Source organism: Marmota marmota, unplaced genomic scaffold (genome assembly GCF_001458135.2).
Source record: "Marmota marmota marmota unplaced genomic scaffold, marMar, whole genome shotgun sequence".
NCBI classification, from domain to species: Eukaryota; Metazoa; Chordata; class Mammalia; order Rodentia; family Sciuridae; genus Marmota; species Marmota marmota.
The window spans coordinates 3,550,946-3,570,553 of record NW_026000093.1 but is presented as its reverse complement, the minus strand read 5'-3'; the positions used below and the strand labels follow the sequence as shown (position 1 = coordinate 3,570,553).

The window sequence follows — 19,608 nt, the reverse complement described above, 5'->3', positions numbered from 1 at the left end:
TCCCCAGCACAGGGCTCCTCATGAGAAGAGTCAGTTGTGGGAAGAGGCAGCCCACACTGCAGCTAGGGGCAGGTGCACCAGCGTGTAGGAGGAAGTCCAAGGGCACTGAGAGTGTTAAAGGAATCACATGGAGGAAAACAAAGGGAGTGGGCAAAGAAATCTTGAAAGCTAAAGGATTAAAGAAATGGGGCCTGGGAGTGTAGCTCAGTGGTCAAGCACTTGTCTAGCATGCATGAAGCCCTGGGTTCAACTCCAGCAACATAAAAAACCAGAAAAAGCAAACAAATAAAAAACCTTGGTTGGAGAATTTAACAAATCTGTTGAATTGAGAAAGTATCTGATGGGAACACGGGGGAAAAATGTAGTTTTCACATTAGAGACACTAAAGTTTTAAATCATTCAGATCTTTCTGTTCTCAGGTTATTGGTGCTTTAAATATTATCTATTAGAATGAAAAATATCAGGTAAATATAACCATATGTGGTTGGTGTTATAAGATATCTTTAAATTTGTAACAATAAACATTGGTCTTGCCAAATCCTCTCTATAAGTGGAAAAGAGGAAAAAAAACCCAGAAAACTTGGTGACTTAAGACACTCAGCTAAGGAATAATTATGGTGCAGGAGGGCACAATTAAGAGCATTTGGACTTGAACATGCAAAAACAAAAACAAAAAAAAATGAAATAAAATGCCACAATTCAGCAAACTGAGGATGAATCATGCAAGTCAGAAGGAGAAGCTAGAGGCTTTGTATATTTTAACACATGGAACAGAGAAATAAAATATTACTTAAAGTCAACTGGCTTCTCTTCCTAAATGTGAACCCAGGGTATATTTGTTAGATCTACATATTAGCAGAGAGAATTGTTTTATTTTTGAAATGTGTTTTGAAAATTGAAATGTAAGAAATTTCAAAAATACTTATGAAATAAAAAATCTACTCACTAAAACATACAAGTAGAAATAAACACTAAAAATTTATTGAAGTCTAGGAAACAATTATGTTCATTTTATATACATTTTAACATAATGTGTAGTAGGTTAGATTTTGTCACCTTGCTGTAATTCCCTGATAAACAGAAAGATTTCTAAGAAATTGAACACATGATAAAGAATTACTTTTAGCTAAATAATTAAAAGAGAAAATGATAAAAATTATGCAAATAATATATAGCATGGACTTACATATAATATAAAATGTTCCATAATGATTGCATCATGTTATTTGTGACCTGTCCAAGTTAAAAGCTTTCATAACAAAGTACTTATTATAGACAAACCTGAGAGGAGAGGAATCTCAAAAATAAATAAATAAATACATACATATATAAATAAATAAATAAATATAAAGTAGAATATGATCACGGGCATACTTATTTTTTCTTCCTGACTTATTATATTACATAATTGATGAAAGGACAAAGAATTTAATATTTACAAAATAAATCAGATTTAATAGTTATTTGTCTATGAAAAATGTGTAAGCATATGTGTATGTATATATATGTATATGCATATGTGTGTATGTGTGTATATATATATATGAGTGTGGGTATGTTTGTGAGTGGGAGTGTGTGTTGTATATACACATATGCTTGTTGGCATGTGTGTGTGTGAGTGTGTGTTACCTCCTCATTAGTCTTAACTATGCCTAGGACATCTTACTGTATTGTTCGGATGATAGTTGAGATGCAAGCCACTGTCACAAAGAGGAGAAGAGGTACCACTGCTCTGGTCACTTGGAGCACCTGCAAGAGACAAAATTGTAATATCCCACCAGTTAGGATGCCACACTGTTCTAGATGGTCACAGTCCACATTAAAATTTCTTTAATTCTCAGTAATGACAAAAAAAAAATCAGGTTCTAAAATAAAATTGCATTTTCCTTATACCCAAGAGTTTTGCAAGTAAGGTATTGGGGCACTGCAAAATTTTGTTTCTCTACAAAGTTTCATTTTGTGTCATGTTTCAACCTACTAGCAAATTTTATCCTTAGAAACTAATTTTCCAAGTTGCAAAAACTTTTACATATACTCTGTCTTTAAACCCGCTCTTATACCTTCATTGAGTCTGTCTAATTTTGTGAAATTGTAATGATCCTCATGAGAAACTCAGTGATATCTATTTTTTTAAATATTAGTAATGTTTATCTTAAAGACTTCTATTTTTTTTCAAGATACCACAATTGAATAATCCGACCTTAATACAGGTCAAATTATAAAACTTATTTCTTGACTTCTGATTATTTTTTCTAAAATATTATCATCTTTGTGGTTGCTAATACTTAAATATGATCTATTAATGTCCATCATTTCTAATCATTATTTGAAATATCATACTTATGTTCAAATGTCACAGATAGATAGGTGACATCTCTATCATAATCCATTTGTTCAAAATATAAAATATTTTATTCTCCTTTTTTATTTCTTACTATAAAATTGTCTTTTTGCTATTACATTGAAAATATTCCCTATATAAGAATATAGAATTAGCAACTGTGATCTCAACACAATTGTTATAGTATTGTTACGTGTGTGTCACAAATACTTTCTTTAATTCTTTAGAAAATTTGTAGAAACATGCAACACAGCTGAAAGTGATGCTGCACACCTTTAGTCTGTGCAGAATGAGGCAGGAAGATCGTGAGTTGGAGGCCAGCCTCAGCAACTGAGCAAGATCCTCAGCAACTGTGAACGAGACCCTGTCTCAAATTTTTTAAAAATAAAAAGGTCTTGTTATACAGCTCATTAGTAAAGTGCTCAGGTTCAACCTCAGTGCCAAAAGAAAAGGGAAGAAAAGGAGGAAAATAAAAGAAAACAAAAGAAAAACATGAAACCCTTTCATACTGAATAATGAAGAAATTTTGAAAAATCTGAATAGACAAAACCAGTAAGGAGATTGGATCATGAACTTAAAACATCTTTAAAAATATTAGCCCAGGACCAGATGGTTTCGCTGGATAACTCTACCAAACATTTAAGGAAGAATTAACAATTAAAAAAAATGAAGAGGAGAGAATTTTTCCAACCTCAAGACAAGCATTATTCTGATGCCAAAGTTAGATAAAGATACTACAAAAAATTAAAAAACTATAGGCCTGTCTGTCAGGGGTTGAGGTGGGGGAATGAGAAGCTGTTGTTTAACATATACAGAGTTTCAGTTTTGAAACATAAGAAATTTCTGGAGAATTGCTGCATAACAGTGTGCATATAGTTAACAGTACTGTATTATATATTGCTTAAGAGGGAAGTCTTACGTGTATTTAGTACAATGGAGATATGCTCACTTTGGAAATATGTGTGGCAATTTATTAATAAATTAATTATTCATTCATCCTGTCACTTAACAATTACTCCACTAGATTTTTATTGTAGTACAATAAAAATTGTGAAGTTGCCCAAAGACTTATAAAGATCATTTATACTAGTTTTATTATTAATAGCAAGATACCAGAAATAGATGTGGTATTTTCAACATAAGATTACATTAATAAACCTAAATGTATTCATCCAATGAAATATTACATAGCAATATGAATGAACAAACTACTGAAATGTATAGCTTTGGTGAACCTAAAAGAAATTATTCATAATAAAAGAATCCTGACATTAAAAAAAAAAAAAAACCTAAACAGTATGATTCCATTCCAAAATGTTCTAGAAAAGGCAAAATAGTGATGGGAAATTATGTTAATGTTTGTTCCTGTGGCTGTTGCTTATTGGAAAGAGTTACTGAGGTTATGTTGTGATTGAAAGGAATGTGCATTAAGAAGGTGTTTTCTCTTTCAGAACTGAACCAAGTGTGCATTTACGATTGTTGAATTTTGTTGAAGGTAGATTATTCCTCAGTTAAACATATATTTATCAATTTTGAGAAAAGTAATAGAGGATATGCATTTCATTTCAGCAAAAAAGAGCTAAGAAACTAATAGATGAAAAAGTAAGCCCTAATGTTCATCATGTCAGCTTAGGATTTGATTTCCTTAACATGACTCCTAAAGTACAAAAATAAAATCAAGAATCAATAAATGGGATGGATTTGAGCTGAAAAGTTTCTTCTCAGCAAAGAAAACAATCAGTAATGTGAAGGAAGAGCCTACAGAATGGGAGAAAAATCTTTACCACATGCACATCAGACAGAACACTAAGCTCCAGGATATATAAAGAACTCAAAAAACTTAACAGCAAAAGAACAAACAACCCAATCAATAAATGGATTAAGGAACTGAACAGACACTTCACAGAAGAAGAAAAAAATCGATCAAGAAACATAAGAAAAAGTGTTCAATGCCTCTAGCAATTAGAGAAATGCAAATCAAAACTACTTTAAGATTTAATCTCATTCCAGTTATAATGGAAACTATCAAGGATACAAGCAACAATAAGTGTTGGTGAGGATGTAGGGGAAAAGGTGCACTCAGACATTACTGGTGGGATTGTAAATTGGTACAACCACTCTGGAAAGCAGTATGGAGATTCCTTAGAAAACTTGGGATGGAGCCACCATTTGACCTAGCTATCCCACTCCTCAGTTTATATCCAAAGGACTAAAAATCAGTATACTACAGTGATGTAGCCACATCAGTGTTTATAGGAGCTCAATTCACAATAGCTAACTGTGGAACCAACCTAGATGTCTTTCAACAGATAAATGGATAAAGGAAATATGGTATATATACACAATGGAATATTATACAGGCTTAAATAAGAAGAAAATTATGGCATTTGTAGGTAAATGGACGGAGCTGGAAAATATCAGGCTAAGCGAAATAAGCCAATCCCCAAAACCAAAGGCCAAATGTGTTCTCTGACATGCAGATGTTGATCCATAATGGAGCGGAGGTGGAGGGGCATGCTAGGGAAGAATGGAGAATCTTTGGATTGGGCAGAGGGGAGTGAGGGGAGGGGAAGGATGTTGGAATAAAAGGAACATTATCACCCTCATATTACATATGTATATGTATGACTACATAAATGGCGTGACTCTACATCTTATATAGACAGAGAAATGAGAAGTTGTGGTCCATTTGTGTACAATGAGTTGAAATGCATTCTGATGTCATGTAAAACTAATTAGAAAAAAACTAAGAAAGAGAAAAAATATATCTGATAAAGAATTTTTTAAAGTAACTCTTATTTAAATTATTGCATTTCCACAAAGGAAAATCCTTCCTTCAAACTTTCTACTTTTTTTCAGGACAACTTATGTATAAATTCCTACTTAACTAAGTGCATCATTTCTCAGCTAAATAAAATGTATTTATCAAATATTCTGAATAAAATTCAATACAAATACGAAATGCAAAATGATGTTTGTTATGATATTGAAACAAACAATGTTTCTTCAATTACAGGTTGTAAAAGGACTGTGTTGAATACTCTGAAACAAAATAACATTTGCCTTTTTTTTTTTTGGTGCTGGGGATTGAACCCAGGGCCTTGTGCATGCAAGGTAATAAGCCTTAGTAGAACACCTTATGATTAAAATGTCAATATTTAGGTAGTCATCCTAATATCCAGACCAATGATTGCCAATTATTGGTCAGAAAATAGTGCTTTATAAAATGAGTGTGATCATGTGAATATTTTATCCATTCTCTAAAAGTGCTTACATGCACAGTCTTCATTCAATGGGAGTTTAAGGAAGGCGGGTGCTCTTTTTAAAAATGAAACAGTTAGAGTCACTTCTTCTCCAGCATTTCGAAGAACCTGAACCTAAAAATAAAAAGAATTAAAATGAACATTTATCATTATTCTTATAATTTTATATGATTACAAAACATTGAAATTATTGGTTGTCTTTTCTACCTCCTATCTCTCTTTATTGGTCAGAAACATTTTTTTTTGAAATCAGAGGGAATCGATGACTCTACATTGTAATAATACAACCTTTGATGTCCATCCTCACTGTTTTTCTTGGTGGTCTCCTTTTCATATATAATGTGCACTTCCATTCACATTTATTGAGGTCTTCTTGGGCTTATGGTCTAAACTACCTTTGCCTAATTAGTGGTACCAGGACACTCAATCAGGAAAAACTCTTTCCACCTCCTTGGACAACAACAGCATGGGATCTCAGCCACAGAAATAGCCTTGAACATGGTCTAGAATACATATTGTAGATCTGGGAGTGTGACACATTGGTAGAGCACTGGTCAAGTATGTGCAAGATGGGGTTCGAAGCCCAGCACCACAAAAACAAAATATGCATTGCAAATGGAACCATAGAGCACAAAACTCTGTGTGAAGCAATGAATTCTTGCTAAAAAAGAAAACTATTGAGACACATCACTGCCTATCATGATAAACAAATTGGCAAAAATGCAATAAAAATCATGTGTCGACCAGGAGTATCACTTTGAAAATATCAATTTGAAAGAGAAAAGATAATCAACTAACAACATTGAGATAAATCACATATTGGAATTTTCTGACAAAAAAATTGTTTTCAATATGATTATTATGTGAATTTAATTTATTTAACATAAAACACTGTTGTATCAGCAATACTAAAAGGGGAGAATTTCCTTTTTAATTAATACAAAGTAATTTGTGATATCTGATTCTATATTTTTTCCTAGCAATTTTGACATGAAAACTATGTTTATATAACTAAGACCTTCTATTCTAAAGAAGGTAATTCAAATGAAAACTTACCACAATTTGTATAATCATACCCAAATATATGTGGAACAGTTGGATATTTGTTTAAGAGCATATATGACATAATCTTCATATGAAATGTGAGAATGATGGTAATTCTAAGAAGTGAGAGGAAATTGAAAAACCTATGGAAATACTATTTTTTCTCCAGCTGCAAGTGAAATTGAGATTCAATGGATGCCTATATCCACTGTGAATTTTAAGTTGATAAAAGAAATAATTCACCTGCTAAATGAACTGACAGCAGAGTACTCAAAAATCTCTACATCTTTAGTCTTAGTCACATATGAGTTGAGTTTCCTAGTTAGGAGAGAATGGCAGGTGTGGTCTCACCTGTATGTCCACCCCAATGGACAGTCACATTCAACAAATCTGGGCAAAGGCACAGATGGTATAAACACCCAGGGAGACCAAAATGTAAGTCTACTTACATGTCTGACAAGAATTTTAATGCAATCCTAATAAAAATGTTTCACAGAGGAAATACAAATCTTTTAAGTAATTTTTAAATGAAAAATTACAAAATCCCAGCAAAGAAATTTCAAGTTATAACAAAGATCCAACTGGAAATTATAGATCTGAGACCGAATAACATAATAAACATAACATAATAAAATAATTTCTGTATTAGCTCAAAAATAGAGATGAGGAAGGATAGATCTAATGAAAATGAGGCTAGAACAGTAGAATTTACCCAAAATGAACAGCAGAGATGATATAGATTTTAAGAAACCATAGATTCAGTAACCCACATGATAAGAGCAAAACATACAAAGTTTATATCAAAAGGGAGATGAGAAAGAAAATTAAGACTGTAAAAATATGTAAAAAATAACTGAAAAATTCTCAAATTGGGTCATAAACATGAGCCCACAGCCTTAAGAAGTTTGTAATAAACACTGAAAATAATGATAGTGGAAAAGAATTTTCTCAAATTGGTATAGGAGACCTATAAAAATAGTAACTTCATTATAAATGGTGAAAGATTGAGAGCCTTAAATCCATGGGTTAAGAAAAAATAAAAGAATATCCATAGTAACCACCTTTAGTCAAAATTTTAATTGAGTACTATTCTAGGATGAGGGGATAAGTACCCAGATTCAAAAAGAAGAAACAAAAATCTTTTTTTTTAATATTTATTTTTTAGTTGCAGTTGGACACAAGACTTTTATTTTATTTATTTTTATGTGGTGCTGAGGATTGAATCCAGGGCCCTGCACATGCTAGGCGAGCACTCTACCACTGAGCCACAACCCAAGGCTCCCCCCACTCCCAAAACAAAAATCTTTATCTCCAGATGACATGATAATTTATATAGACAATTCAGGGGGTAAAAGTATTAAAACTAATAAGTGATAATAGTTATTTTTAGCAACACTGCAGGGTATGAGATAAATATACAAATAACAGTTATTTTTTTGTGTGTCTTAGCTATCAGAATTTCTTACTTAAAATCTAGCACCATATATAAAAAGCACAAAATGCAAAATACTTATGTATTAACATAACAAAAGTTATGAAGTTCTATACATGTAAATCTCCTGATTATTTCTAAGAGTAATTTTAAAATTTGTAAGTAAGTGCACCAGAGAACTCAATACTGGTAGGATAAGGGCAATTCCAATGGGAAGGCAGCACTATTCTGCAGAATTTGACAACTGTATTCTAAAATTCATGTAAAAATTCAAGAAATATAGAATACACCATCTCTGAAAAGTTTTGTTCTTAACAATTGTTTTTTTTTTTTAATTTATTTTTTGTATTGGTTGTTCAAAACATTATAAAGCTATTGACATATCATATTTCATACAATAGATTCAAGTTGGTTATGAACTCCCAATTTTACCCCAAATACAGATTGCAGAATCACATCGGTTACACATCCACATTTTTACATAATGCCCTATTAGTAACTGTTGTATTCTGCTACCTTTACTATCCTCTACTATCCCCCCTCCCTCAACAATTGTTAACATTACTTGATTTCAGAAATTATACAAAGTATCAAGCCATGTGAAATTGTCAAAAAGGAGAGACAGATGAAATTTGAAGAGTGTGCAGAAACAGGCACAAACAGAAATTTAAAAAAAATAATAATAATTTTCAACAAAAGTCAAAGAACAATCTTCCCAATCAACAGTGCTTTGGGAATCTCAGGTGTAATCATTAAAAATAAAAGGAAAAAAAAGAATTTCAACCTGTACCTCAAACTACATACTAAAACTACATTAAATTGAATGAGAGACATAAATATAAAACGTAAAATTATAGAATTCCTAGAAGTGAACTTTGAAGAAAATCTTTGTGACAGTACAGTAGAAAAAGATTTCTTAATTATTACACATAAACAACCCACAAAAGAAGAAATGATTAAATTGGAAGTCATAAAATCTTAACCATTCTGTTGTATGAAAGACACTCTCAAGGGAGCTACAAGCTGTGAGGAAATGAATCTTTATCTGATAAATTATATAAAGAATTCTCAAAAATCAATAATAAAGTAAATGATCCAGGAAGACATAGGCAAAGTTCTTAAGCATATATGTCCCTAAGAAACTTATATTGATGGCAAATGAGTGCATAAAAATATGATTGACATGATTAGAAATCAGGAAACTGAAAATTAAAACAACAGTGAGATACCACTCTAATTCTTCTGAAATGTCTAAATTATAAGTGCCTAAGATACTAGGCTTGGGCAAGGTAGTGGAGGAACTAGGAATCTCAGGTGTTGCTCATGGTAATATAAAATGCACAACTTTAGAAAAGACCTTGGAAATTTCAAAACATTGATATGTAAACCTACTATAGGATCCAGCACATTTATTTTCAGAAATTTGCCAAGTGAAATGAAAGCTTAAATCTTTACAAATATTTTTTCACTAATGCTCATAGTAGCTGCATTTGCAATCCTCAGAAACTGCAGACATCTTAAATTTCCATCAAAAGGTGAATGGATAAATAAACAGAGGCATACTTTTATAACAGAATATTATTCAACAATAAGAAGAAATGAAAATGTACTATTGATTTAACTATAAACTGAAAGAATAGGAAAGAGTATAAAATAATTACACTGAGTAAAAGAAGTCAGGTAAAATACTCCCCATAATGCAATTTTATTTATATAAAATGGTAGAAAATGCACACTAGCCTATAGTGTTACAAATCAAATTAGTTATCTCACTAAAGGGAAGAAAGGAAGAAGTGAAAGAATCATAAGGTGGCAAAATAAAATGGTAGGGTAAATGAAAAATTTGATCTTGACTATGCTGTTGATTTTTGGATAGTGAGCTGAGAATAAATCTCAATAGAGTTTTAGATATAAGTGATAACAAACATATATGTACATGTATACCCAGATATATAAAACTGTCAAATTGTGTACTTTTTAAAGCATGTATAAGTTTATTGAATATAAATTGCATTCCAATATGAGTGGCTTTATCAACACAAAATATTTTTAAACAATGCAAAAAAAAAGTATTTCACTATATTAAAAGTAAAAAGAAAATGTAGAAAATGATGCAATAATTTTTATAGATGTAAAAAAAGTTGATAAAACCTTTTAGAAAACTGAGTACACACACTATTATCCTACATGTTAAAAGGATATCTACAAAAAAACTTAAATATCATTGTTAATGGTGAAATTATTGAATAATTTATCTCTGAGTTCACAATGAGGTAAAAATGTCAATTATTCCTTAATATTTTTCTGGTCTTAATGCAATCAACAAGAAAGAAAATAATATGTAATAGAATTGGGAAAAAAGGAAATTGTAATTATGCAGAGATAACAGTATTTTAAGGATGGGAAATATTTAATAACTTATAGACATTATTACATAGGATATAATTGGGTCATTAAGAGAGCTCACTGTAGAATATTAGGTACAAAATTGATATGAAAATATCATAAGATTTTGTTAATATTAACAAATTTAACATGAATAGTTAAATCAATAGAGGAATATTTTATATCATGATTTGCTATATACAATAACAATATTATTTATGCTTTATTTTTATATAAATTCAAGACACACTCAAAGTCCAATTTTGATTTCTTTTTTTTTTTTTTGGCTTACTTTGATCTTATTATTTTTTCTTATTGATTTGCACTGACATGATAGTATAAACACAACATTGATATCATCAATAGTACATAACTGACTGGAGAATTTTGACAAAGTGAAATATAGGAGGAAGTGGAATAAAGCAACTGAATTCTCATATTCAAAGTGTGCAATAAATAATATGTAGGGTTAAAAATAAGTGCAAATATGACATGTGTAAGTTCATTTGAGTACTTAAGAAATAGTAATGGACAACTGTTCTCTTTTATATCTTTACATTTGTGCTTCAACCTTGAAATTCTGTTCAAGTATAACTGAGAAACTTAAGAACTTTAAAAATCCATAAAATCTCACCATGGACAGATTTTGCTTTGAAATAAAAAGCCACAGACATATAGGTATTTGTCTGTTTTGAGCCTTTGACTCATAATCTTTTCTTAATTAATGTAGGGATATTAACCTTTTCAGTGAAGAGAATTAAGATAGTGTGTATTTTTTTTCAGGTTTTCTCCTATGCTTTGAAAGCACTTTCTATCAGTCTAATATTGTCAAGTTTGAAAACACAGTTTATACAACATAAATGATTGAAAATAGATATTTCCTGTAAAATCAGAAATCTGCATCAACAAATCCCATTATCATTTTTTTTTGTTTTCATTCACATTTTATGATTCCAATTAGCATAGTTATTCTCTCAAATTGCCTTAGGTTAAGTACCTGAGCAAAACAACAGAGGTTAGTGAATGATAGCAGTCAGAATGGAAAAGGGAAATAGAATTAGTGACATTTATGGGTTTAATATTAAATTCATTACAAATCTAACAACTCAGTTTATCAACTGGGTGTCCTTATGTTCTACTTACTGGTAAAAAGGAAAACCTCATAAAATCTTTTGTTGTTCTTTGACTCTTTCTTCTGTTTCCTGGGAGGCCATTCTATTTTTATAAGGTTTCAAAGAGGAATTTAGGTACGAGCCACCATTCATGTGTGTGATCACAAGAGGGCCAGAGCTGGGATGGCTTTCACTTGTTGAGAAAGAGAGTATGGCTGCTTTGCTTGGGGCAATAGGGAGCACACATCAGGACACACACACACACACACACACACACACACATCTTCTGAGACTGTAAGGTAGTGAGGCAGGATTTTAAGGATGTTCATTACTGGCCTCACTGGTTTCAGGAGAAATAAGAGAAGAATATTAACTATTGCTTTTCGCTGATGACATTGAGGGGAATGGTCACCTAGCGTTTCACCTTAACATGGAGCTCAGTTCATTATTGCCTAAAGTCCTGAATCTTGGCTGTAAATGATCTTAAACATGACATTGAGGACTGAGTTTGACAAGTTGCTTTACAAACTAAATAGAAACTGTAATGTGCTTTACTATTCATTTACCCTAAAATAACCACCTCATGAATGCATCAAGTAAATGGATCCTTTCTCATGCATTGGCTTATGAATGGATGGAAAATAATTGATAAATAAATGAATATATAAATATCTCTATCTCTATCTATCTATACACATATATCTATATACACATATATATTATAAAAACAGTATAAGCATTTTTCAGTTCAGAAAATAAAAAACAATATTGTGCTATGATTATATAGTTTTATTTCTAAACAGAAAACCCTAAAAAAATCTGGAAATTATTGTCACTAAAATTAATTTCAAAAATTATTATCAGTATTTCATCAACAAGTGAAAGACATATATTTCCACTAGATATTTAAAATACTTTAGAAGGATATTTGGTCAAATTGAGCAACAATTTCTAATAAAACTGCTAAGGAAATGAGAATAGAAGCAACCCACTGGCCTGTTCCCTGCTTAGGGCTGAGCCCAGCATGCTCTTTAAGTAAACACTTGCATTGGTATTGTTCTCACCTCCTTCTATTCTTTGCTCAGAAATCTCAGCAGTGATTTCTTTGCTCACTAACCTAATTAATACAGCTCGCTACATACCTCTTTCTTTGCTTGCCTGCTTTATCTGTCATTTTCCATGCAGATAAGCATCTCCCAAACTGCCCCATCCTGTGCTGACATGTAATCTACTTACAGCAGATATAACCTCTCCTCTGCCCTTGTCTGTCTCTGCCCTTGAAACCTGTGCTATACAATGGCAGCAAGCTCTATCTTGTCCAGAGATGTATTTAAATAGCCTCAGGTGCCACCTTGTTATATAAGTTCAATAAAGTTGATTTCAAACAAATAAAAACTGCCCTAGATGTTAAAACGATAAAACCATACTGATTAAAATCAGGTATTATCTGAAGATGCCCTCTATCCCCATGATTTTTCAATAATCTTTGATGAGTTTTGACAAAAAGGAATGAAATTAAAAAATCACTTTCATAGCCATTGAGAATTTAACATAATCTCTCTTTATTAAAAATACCACTGGATGATTCTTAAAAAATCCAATAGACTCCACTGAATAACAGTTAAATTAACTAAGTAACTTGTTGAAGTCCTTCAATCAATACTAGAAATTAAATACTCTTTTTTCTGAACTTGGCTGTGGCTCAGTGGTACCGTGTTCATCCTGCTTGTGGAGTGCCCTGAGTTGAAACCCCAACACAGCCCAGCATGGTGGTGCATGCCTGTAATCCCAGCAGCTCTGTAGGCTGAGACAGGAGGATCATGAGTTCAAAGCCAGCCTCAGCAAAAGTGAAGCACTAAGCAACTCAGTGAGACCCTGTCTATAAATAAAACACAAACCAGGGCTGGGGATATGCTCAGTGGTTGGGTGCCCCTGAGTTCAATCCCTGGGTGCCAAAGAATAAACATAAAGGAAAAATAAAATTAAATTTCAAAAATCCCAGCACAGCAAAAACAAACAAAATACTACCTTTTCCAATTCCAATAGTAAACACCAGAAGAAATATGGAAAATCAACCCTACAAAATCCTTAGGGATTTAACTAATAAGCATAGATTGCTTTGAAGTAAATTTAAAATTCTTTAAAGAACAGAAAACAAAATTTCTCCCTTGCCCTCATAAGCTGCATACTTATTGAAATGTTCTATAAAGCCAAATTAAATGAATAAATAAGTTTTAAAACATGTCCACACACATACACACACACACACACACAAACACACACAAGAAAATCTTAGAAAAAAGAACAGTTGTAGGGATAGAAGATTCGAACTTTCAATATCTGAGCATGCTATGAAGTCACATAATAAAATTGATACCCTATTGATATTAGAGAAGACAAATCACTGGAAATGAGCAAAACTCCAATAAATCTTAACATACGTGAACTAGAAATACTTGAAATATAGGATAAGAGATTTTTTTTTTTTAAATTTAGTGTTTAAAGAACTGATTATGAATGTTGCCAACATATCTGATTATTCTTACAGAAGAAAATAAACCAGCACAGTTTTATACAATGTGCTGATAATAAATCCAAGTAGATTAAAATGTTGTATGTAAGTAATACCACAGGAATAATCATAAGTAACTATAAAGGATAAGTCAAAGAAGAGAAGAAAGTGTTAAAATGGACTTCAAACCCAGAACTAAGAAGAGAGACCTACATCCTTAAGTTACATCTGTAAAGCTACATAGTAAATGGAAATATTGCAAGTTTTGCTTGTTGTTTATGTTCTGCTGAGTTAATGACTTCTTTCTAAGAGATATGAATAAAGTAGATTTCTGTTTATGTTTGGGTTTTAACTTCTTTTTTTTTGGGGGGGGCACTAGGGATTGAACCCAGAGGTATTTTATGTTACTTAGGGTCTTGCTAAATTGCTCAGATGGACCTCACACTTGTAATCCTCCTGACTCAGCCTCCAGAGCAGCTGGGATTACAGGCGTATGCCAGTGCGCCTAATTTCTATACGCAGCTCCTATCCAGGCCACCATTAGCTCTTGACATCATGCTTTTGAATGATCTTAAAAGAAAATTTCTATGGTTTGAAAACTTCCTAAGGTTAAATAAATAAATAAAAACAAAAAAAAAAACAAGGAAGAAGATAATATTTACTATGTCACTCTTATCTGGATTAAAACGATGAAGAAAAATTAGCTTCATTCTTACATCATGTTTGATAAAGATTATTTGAGACAGTAGAAACAAAACTATACCAACATGTAAATTACACATTTTATGATGGCAAAGCTCCAATTTACCTCTCTTGAATATTGCTGTCATCTTTAATGAACTGAAATACACAACAAGTTCCTAAACAGTACATTTTCAGAGATAAAAACGACCCACATGACATGCAACATTGTTAAAATATTCAAGACTTTCTTAAAACAATATTTTCTCTACTGGCAATTGGACCATACTATTTAACTAATATGTTCTTTTGATTGTTAAATTTGTTCCTGTGAAAAGTCTTACAATCAATTGAATGGTTGATCACTCACATTTATTCAAATAAATAAGAGCACAATATACTAATTATCATTAAAAATAAGAGCTTATACAGTTACTCTAAGTGCCTAAATACAATACAGCTTTAGTTTTATAAAATAAAGCCTGTGAAACAAACAAAAGTCATATTTGACTTTACAAATGAGTACTTGAAAACACTGTAAAGCTAAGTGACTTGCTCCAATATAGCAGACAATACATGACAGAGTGGACAAGATGTCCATGTGTAAGTGACTTCTCCCCTCCTACTTTCCAGAAAGGTCAATGGGACATCCATGTTCCTACCTAACTGAAACTTAGTACTCGCTGATCAATGCTTCCCAATACTCCCCTCCTCCTCTCATCTCCCCAGCTTCTGGTAACCAATATGCTACTCCCAATTTCTATGAATCAATTTTTGATAGTCAATATAGGAGTGAGAACATGCTGTACCTGTCTTTCTGTGACTGGATTATTTTACTTAACAGAGTTCTATAGGAATAAGGGGCTCTGGGGAGTTTTGCTCTGTAGGATGACTACAGGTAATAGTTAGGTACTATGTACAAGAAGCAAGAAGAAAGATTAGGGAATGTTTTCACTATGAAGAAATGATACATGTTTCAGGAGATGAATATGCTCAGCATGATTTTAAAAGTATATATTTAAGTGTAATACTTTACCAGGTCTGCATAAATCAAAATGTTAGATGGAACCTTGTTAATATAGACAATTTCTATGTTTCTACTTCAGTTAAATTTTTAGATAATTTTTTTAAATAAGTCAAAAGAAAATATTACACAGTTTCTTAAAAAGCATATTCTATTCTAATATCAATTTTGAAATGATAATCAGCACATATCAACCTCCATCTCCTTATTTATAGAGGACAGAGAAAACCAAGAGAACATCTCCATAAGACTTGCAATATTTCCATTTACTATGTAGTTTTACAGATGTAACTTAAGGATGTAGATCTCCCTTCTAGGTTCTGGGTTTGGATTCCAGTTTAATACTTTCTTCTCTTCTTTGACTTATCCTTTATAGTTACTTATGATTATTCCTGTAGCATTACTTACAAACAAAATTCAAACTGTTGAAATAAACTATCATACAGTTGAAAATATTGATATGACTGCATCTAATGCAAATAACTTAGCACATATTTACCTTAAATTCATAAGTGTAAATCCATAGTTATATGAATGCCTATTTTATAATTAGGGTACCAGAGTTAAGTAGAATTGTTGAAGGAAGAGAGAAAGCAACACTTTTTCCTTATTTATTAAAATTCTGTATAAGATTATCTCAAGAATAATGAATTGCCAAGAACTGAAAAACAAAGCTAAACACTATCACACCCACATTCGATTTACAGCTGCAGAATATGGTTGCTAAATATTTGTTTAAGCATATTATCACAAAATGTTTGCAAAACAGAGAACTAAGAAGTAAATGTTTTAGTACTGCTTACATTGCTCCCTGTCATATAATGTCATTTCAGTCTATTGCATGAGTCATTTAAATATGTTATTCTGAATTTTGAATCCATCCCCTGCGAACACAGATAATCTGATACCATAATCAGCACCGTGGGGACACTGTGGAGTGGGCTGTACCAGAACTTCCTATTAAACTGAAGTCTTCCCAGGGAAACACAGCTGTGCCACCATGGAAAAGCAATGGTTTCTTTGGGAACTCCGTAATTCAAAAAACACTTAAAAATATCTGTGCATGTCCCAAATGTATCGTGTTAAATAAATAGGAAGAAAATAGTCTTTCTTATGTGTTGCTAAATATTTAAAGAAAAAAATAATCCATTCTATTATTCAGTGATTACTCTAAATTTCAGTCTTCCAAGCAATCTGTCATACACAGAAATGTCAGACATATAATACTTATAAAATCCATTAATATATTTATCGAATTATACAAGATCCATGGACTTTATGTGATTCTTCAAAATTTAGTATATGTTTGGAAATCAGGTATGCCTCCTTCTTTATTTGGAAATGAGTGAGGATAGCTAAGGATGACCTTTATCAAATTATAAAATCATTGCCTTTCTATTTTGTGACTTCAGATTGTTTTCTATTCCTCTTTTCAATTTTAAGCCCTACTTTTGTTATCCAACAGAGTCCAAAAGGACCCTTCCATCATCAGTACCTAAATGACAAAACAGACAAACCCTTTAGGAACTCTCATGTGCAATCCTTTGGGTTTCAGACTCAGATTTCATTCTCATTCCCGTTCCTCTTCAAACCAAATCAATCATTATCTCATTCCAAGGAATCTCCAAAAGCAGAGTATGATACTATGTTAAACATAGTTTGTTTCCAGTAATACGAGAATCTTCAAGTACTATGATTGCATTTCAGCAGAGGCCCCTGCAATTTATGCATCTTGTGTGACGTTCCAGCAATGGTGTAGTCACAAGGAATTACATCTCATTAAAGGAACTGAAGTAAATGCCAATTTCAGAAGACTTGAGGTCATTCATTTGAAACATAAGATTGAGACAGTTTACATCCAGCCAAACATTTTAAAAGAATGAGTGTTCATTGAGAGTGTGTGAACTCACAAATAATACTTTCAAATAAAACAGCATTTCAAGAAACTACTGATTGTAATTCTCATAAACATTGCCTTTACAAAACAGGTGGTGAGTAGGTGGGAATGAGAGAGCCGGGCTCCCAGCCCATATGGAGTATTAAAGGCATAAGACTCACGCGTCTTTAAAAATTCCCTTGTTCTTACTCCACCTGCCTTAGTTATATTTGAAGTTTTGAGTAGGATAAGGGTTCTGTTTGTTATTAATAAGAGGAAGAAAAGGAGCTACTTTCACTTCTATGTCTAATATTTCTCTGGTCTCCATAGCAACGTGGGGTTGCAAAGCCCCCAGGACAGAGCTACTCCACAAATACAACCTGGTGAGAGGAAAGAGGAAGCATGAGAAAGACATTTTGACAGCTTGATTGGGGCAACAATTTGTCAGATCACTGGACTGGGAAATCACTACAATTCTGCTGACTCTGTTCCTATCTCAGCTTCATAAACCAGGGACTGCATAAATACATCCGTAACATGTTACATGCAGGGTTGAAAATCTAGGACCTGTGCTGTTTCCATTCACTGCTGGAATTGACTGTCTCGCTTCCATTTCTGTGCAGAAACCACAAAACTGATTAATAGCAACAAATATAGCATTTTACAGGAAACAATTAAGAGCAATAAAGCATGCCTACTCTTTGATATTGTTTTGTGAAAGAACCGGGAACAGAATTCTTAGACCTTTTCCACACCACTCCTTGAAACTTTCTTTGATGTAAGCAGGAAATATATACATAATCTTGTTTCAGCAGCAGATAAGGAAATAGATGAATATTGTGATTTCTTTAATTATTCAAAAGTAATATAAAAACATTCATCTGTTGATAAGCACCTAGGTTGGTTCCATAGCTTAGCTATTGTGAATTGAATTGCTATAAACATTGATATGGCTGCATCACTGTAGCCTGAGGATTTTAAGTCTTTTGGGTATATAACAAGGAGTAGAACAACTGGGTCAAATGATGATTCCATTTCCAGTTTTTTGAGGAATCTCCATACTGCTTTCCAGAGTGGTTGCGCCAATTTTTAGTCCCACCAAAAATGATGAGTGTACAATTTTCTCCACATCCTCACCAACATTTATTGTTAATTGTATTCTTGATAATTGCCATTCCAACTGGAGTGAGACACATGAATGGGAGAGCCTACAAAATGGGAGAAAAATCTTTGCCACCTGCACCTCATATAGGACATGAATTTGCAGGATATACAAAGAACTAAAAAAAAATTAACACCAATAAATAAAAAAATAACCCCCCAAATACCCAAAGAGCCCATTCAACAAATAGGCAAAGGAACTGAACAGACACTTTTCAAAAGAAGAAATATGAATGTTTAACAAATATATAAAAAAATGTTCAATATGTTTATCAATTAGAGAAATATAAATTAAAACAACAATGAGATTTCAAAACATAATTTTGTAAAGAATACAAAGCTGTGTTTAACAAAGTTTTGCCATCAGGCCAATGTGACAGGAAAACTTGAAAGATCATTAACGTTGTGTATTCTTTATGCTGTTAACATATTCATGCTAGGAGATTGTATCTTATCTATTTTAATGATAACTGCTAGTTTGTTTCCATATATTTTCTTGAATCCTGTGGTGTTACATATTAGAAGCTTGTTAAATTGTCTCAGCTTATATCACACTTAATAAATAATAAATCAATTTCAGTAGACCAATCACTACAGCTTCCACTGCTGTAATGGGTTTTGACAAATATCTCCTTTGTATATTTTTTGAGGTACATCAGCAAAGAACTAAAAGTGGCCCAATCCATTACAAAGTTGACTGCACATCTGATCCCAGGCCAGTCCCCAAATTAAATTTGCTCATGTTGACACACGGCTCAGGAAAAAAAAAAAAAAAAA

At 32.3% G+C, this 19,608-nt stretch overlaps 1 protein-coding gene across 3 annotated transcripts in view; it reads right to left on the bottom strand.

Moving 5' to 3' along the window:
- Sntg1 (syntrophin gamma 1) overlaps window positions 1–19,608 on the bottom strand; it is an 819,084-nt gene that overhangs the window by 240,372 nt on the left and 559,104 nt on the right. For all 3 annotated transcript variants that reach the window (XM_048782887.1, XM_048782889.1, XM_048782888.1), the window contains 2 exons: window positions 5,616–5,718; window positions 1,667–1,749 (listed from right to left, as the gene is read on the bottom strand). In XM_048782887.1, coding sequence (XP_048638844.1) covers window positions 1,667–1,749; window positions 5,616–5,718 — 186 coding nt within the window. The remainder of the gene's footprint in view (window positions 1–1,666; window positions 1,750–5,615; window positions 5,719–19,608) is intronic.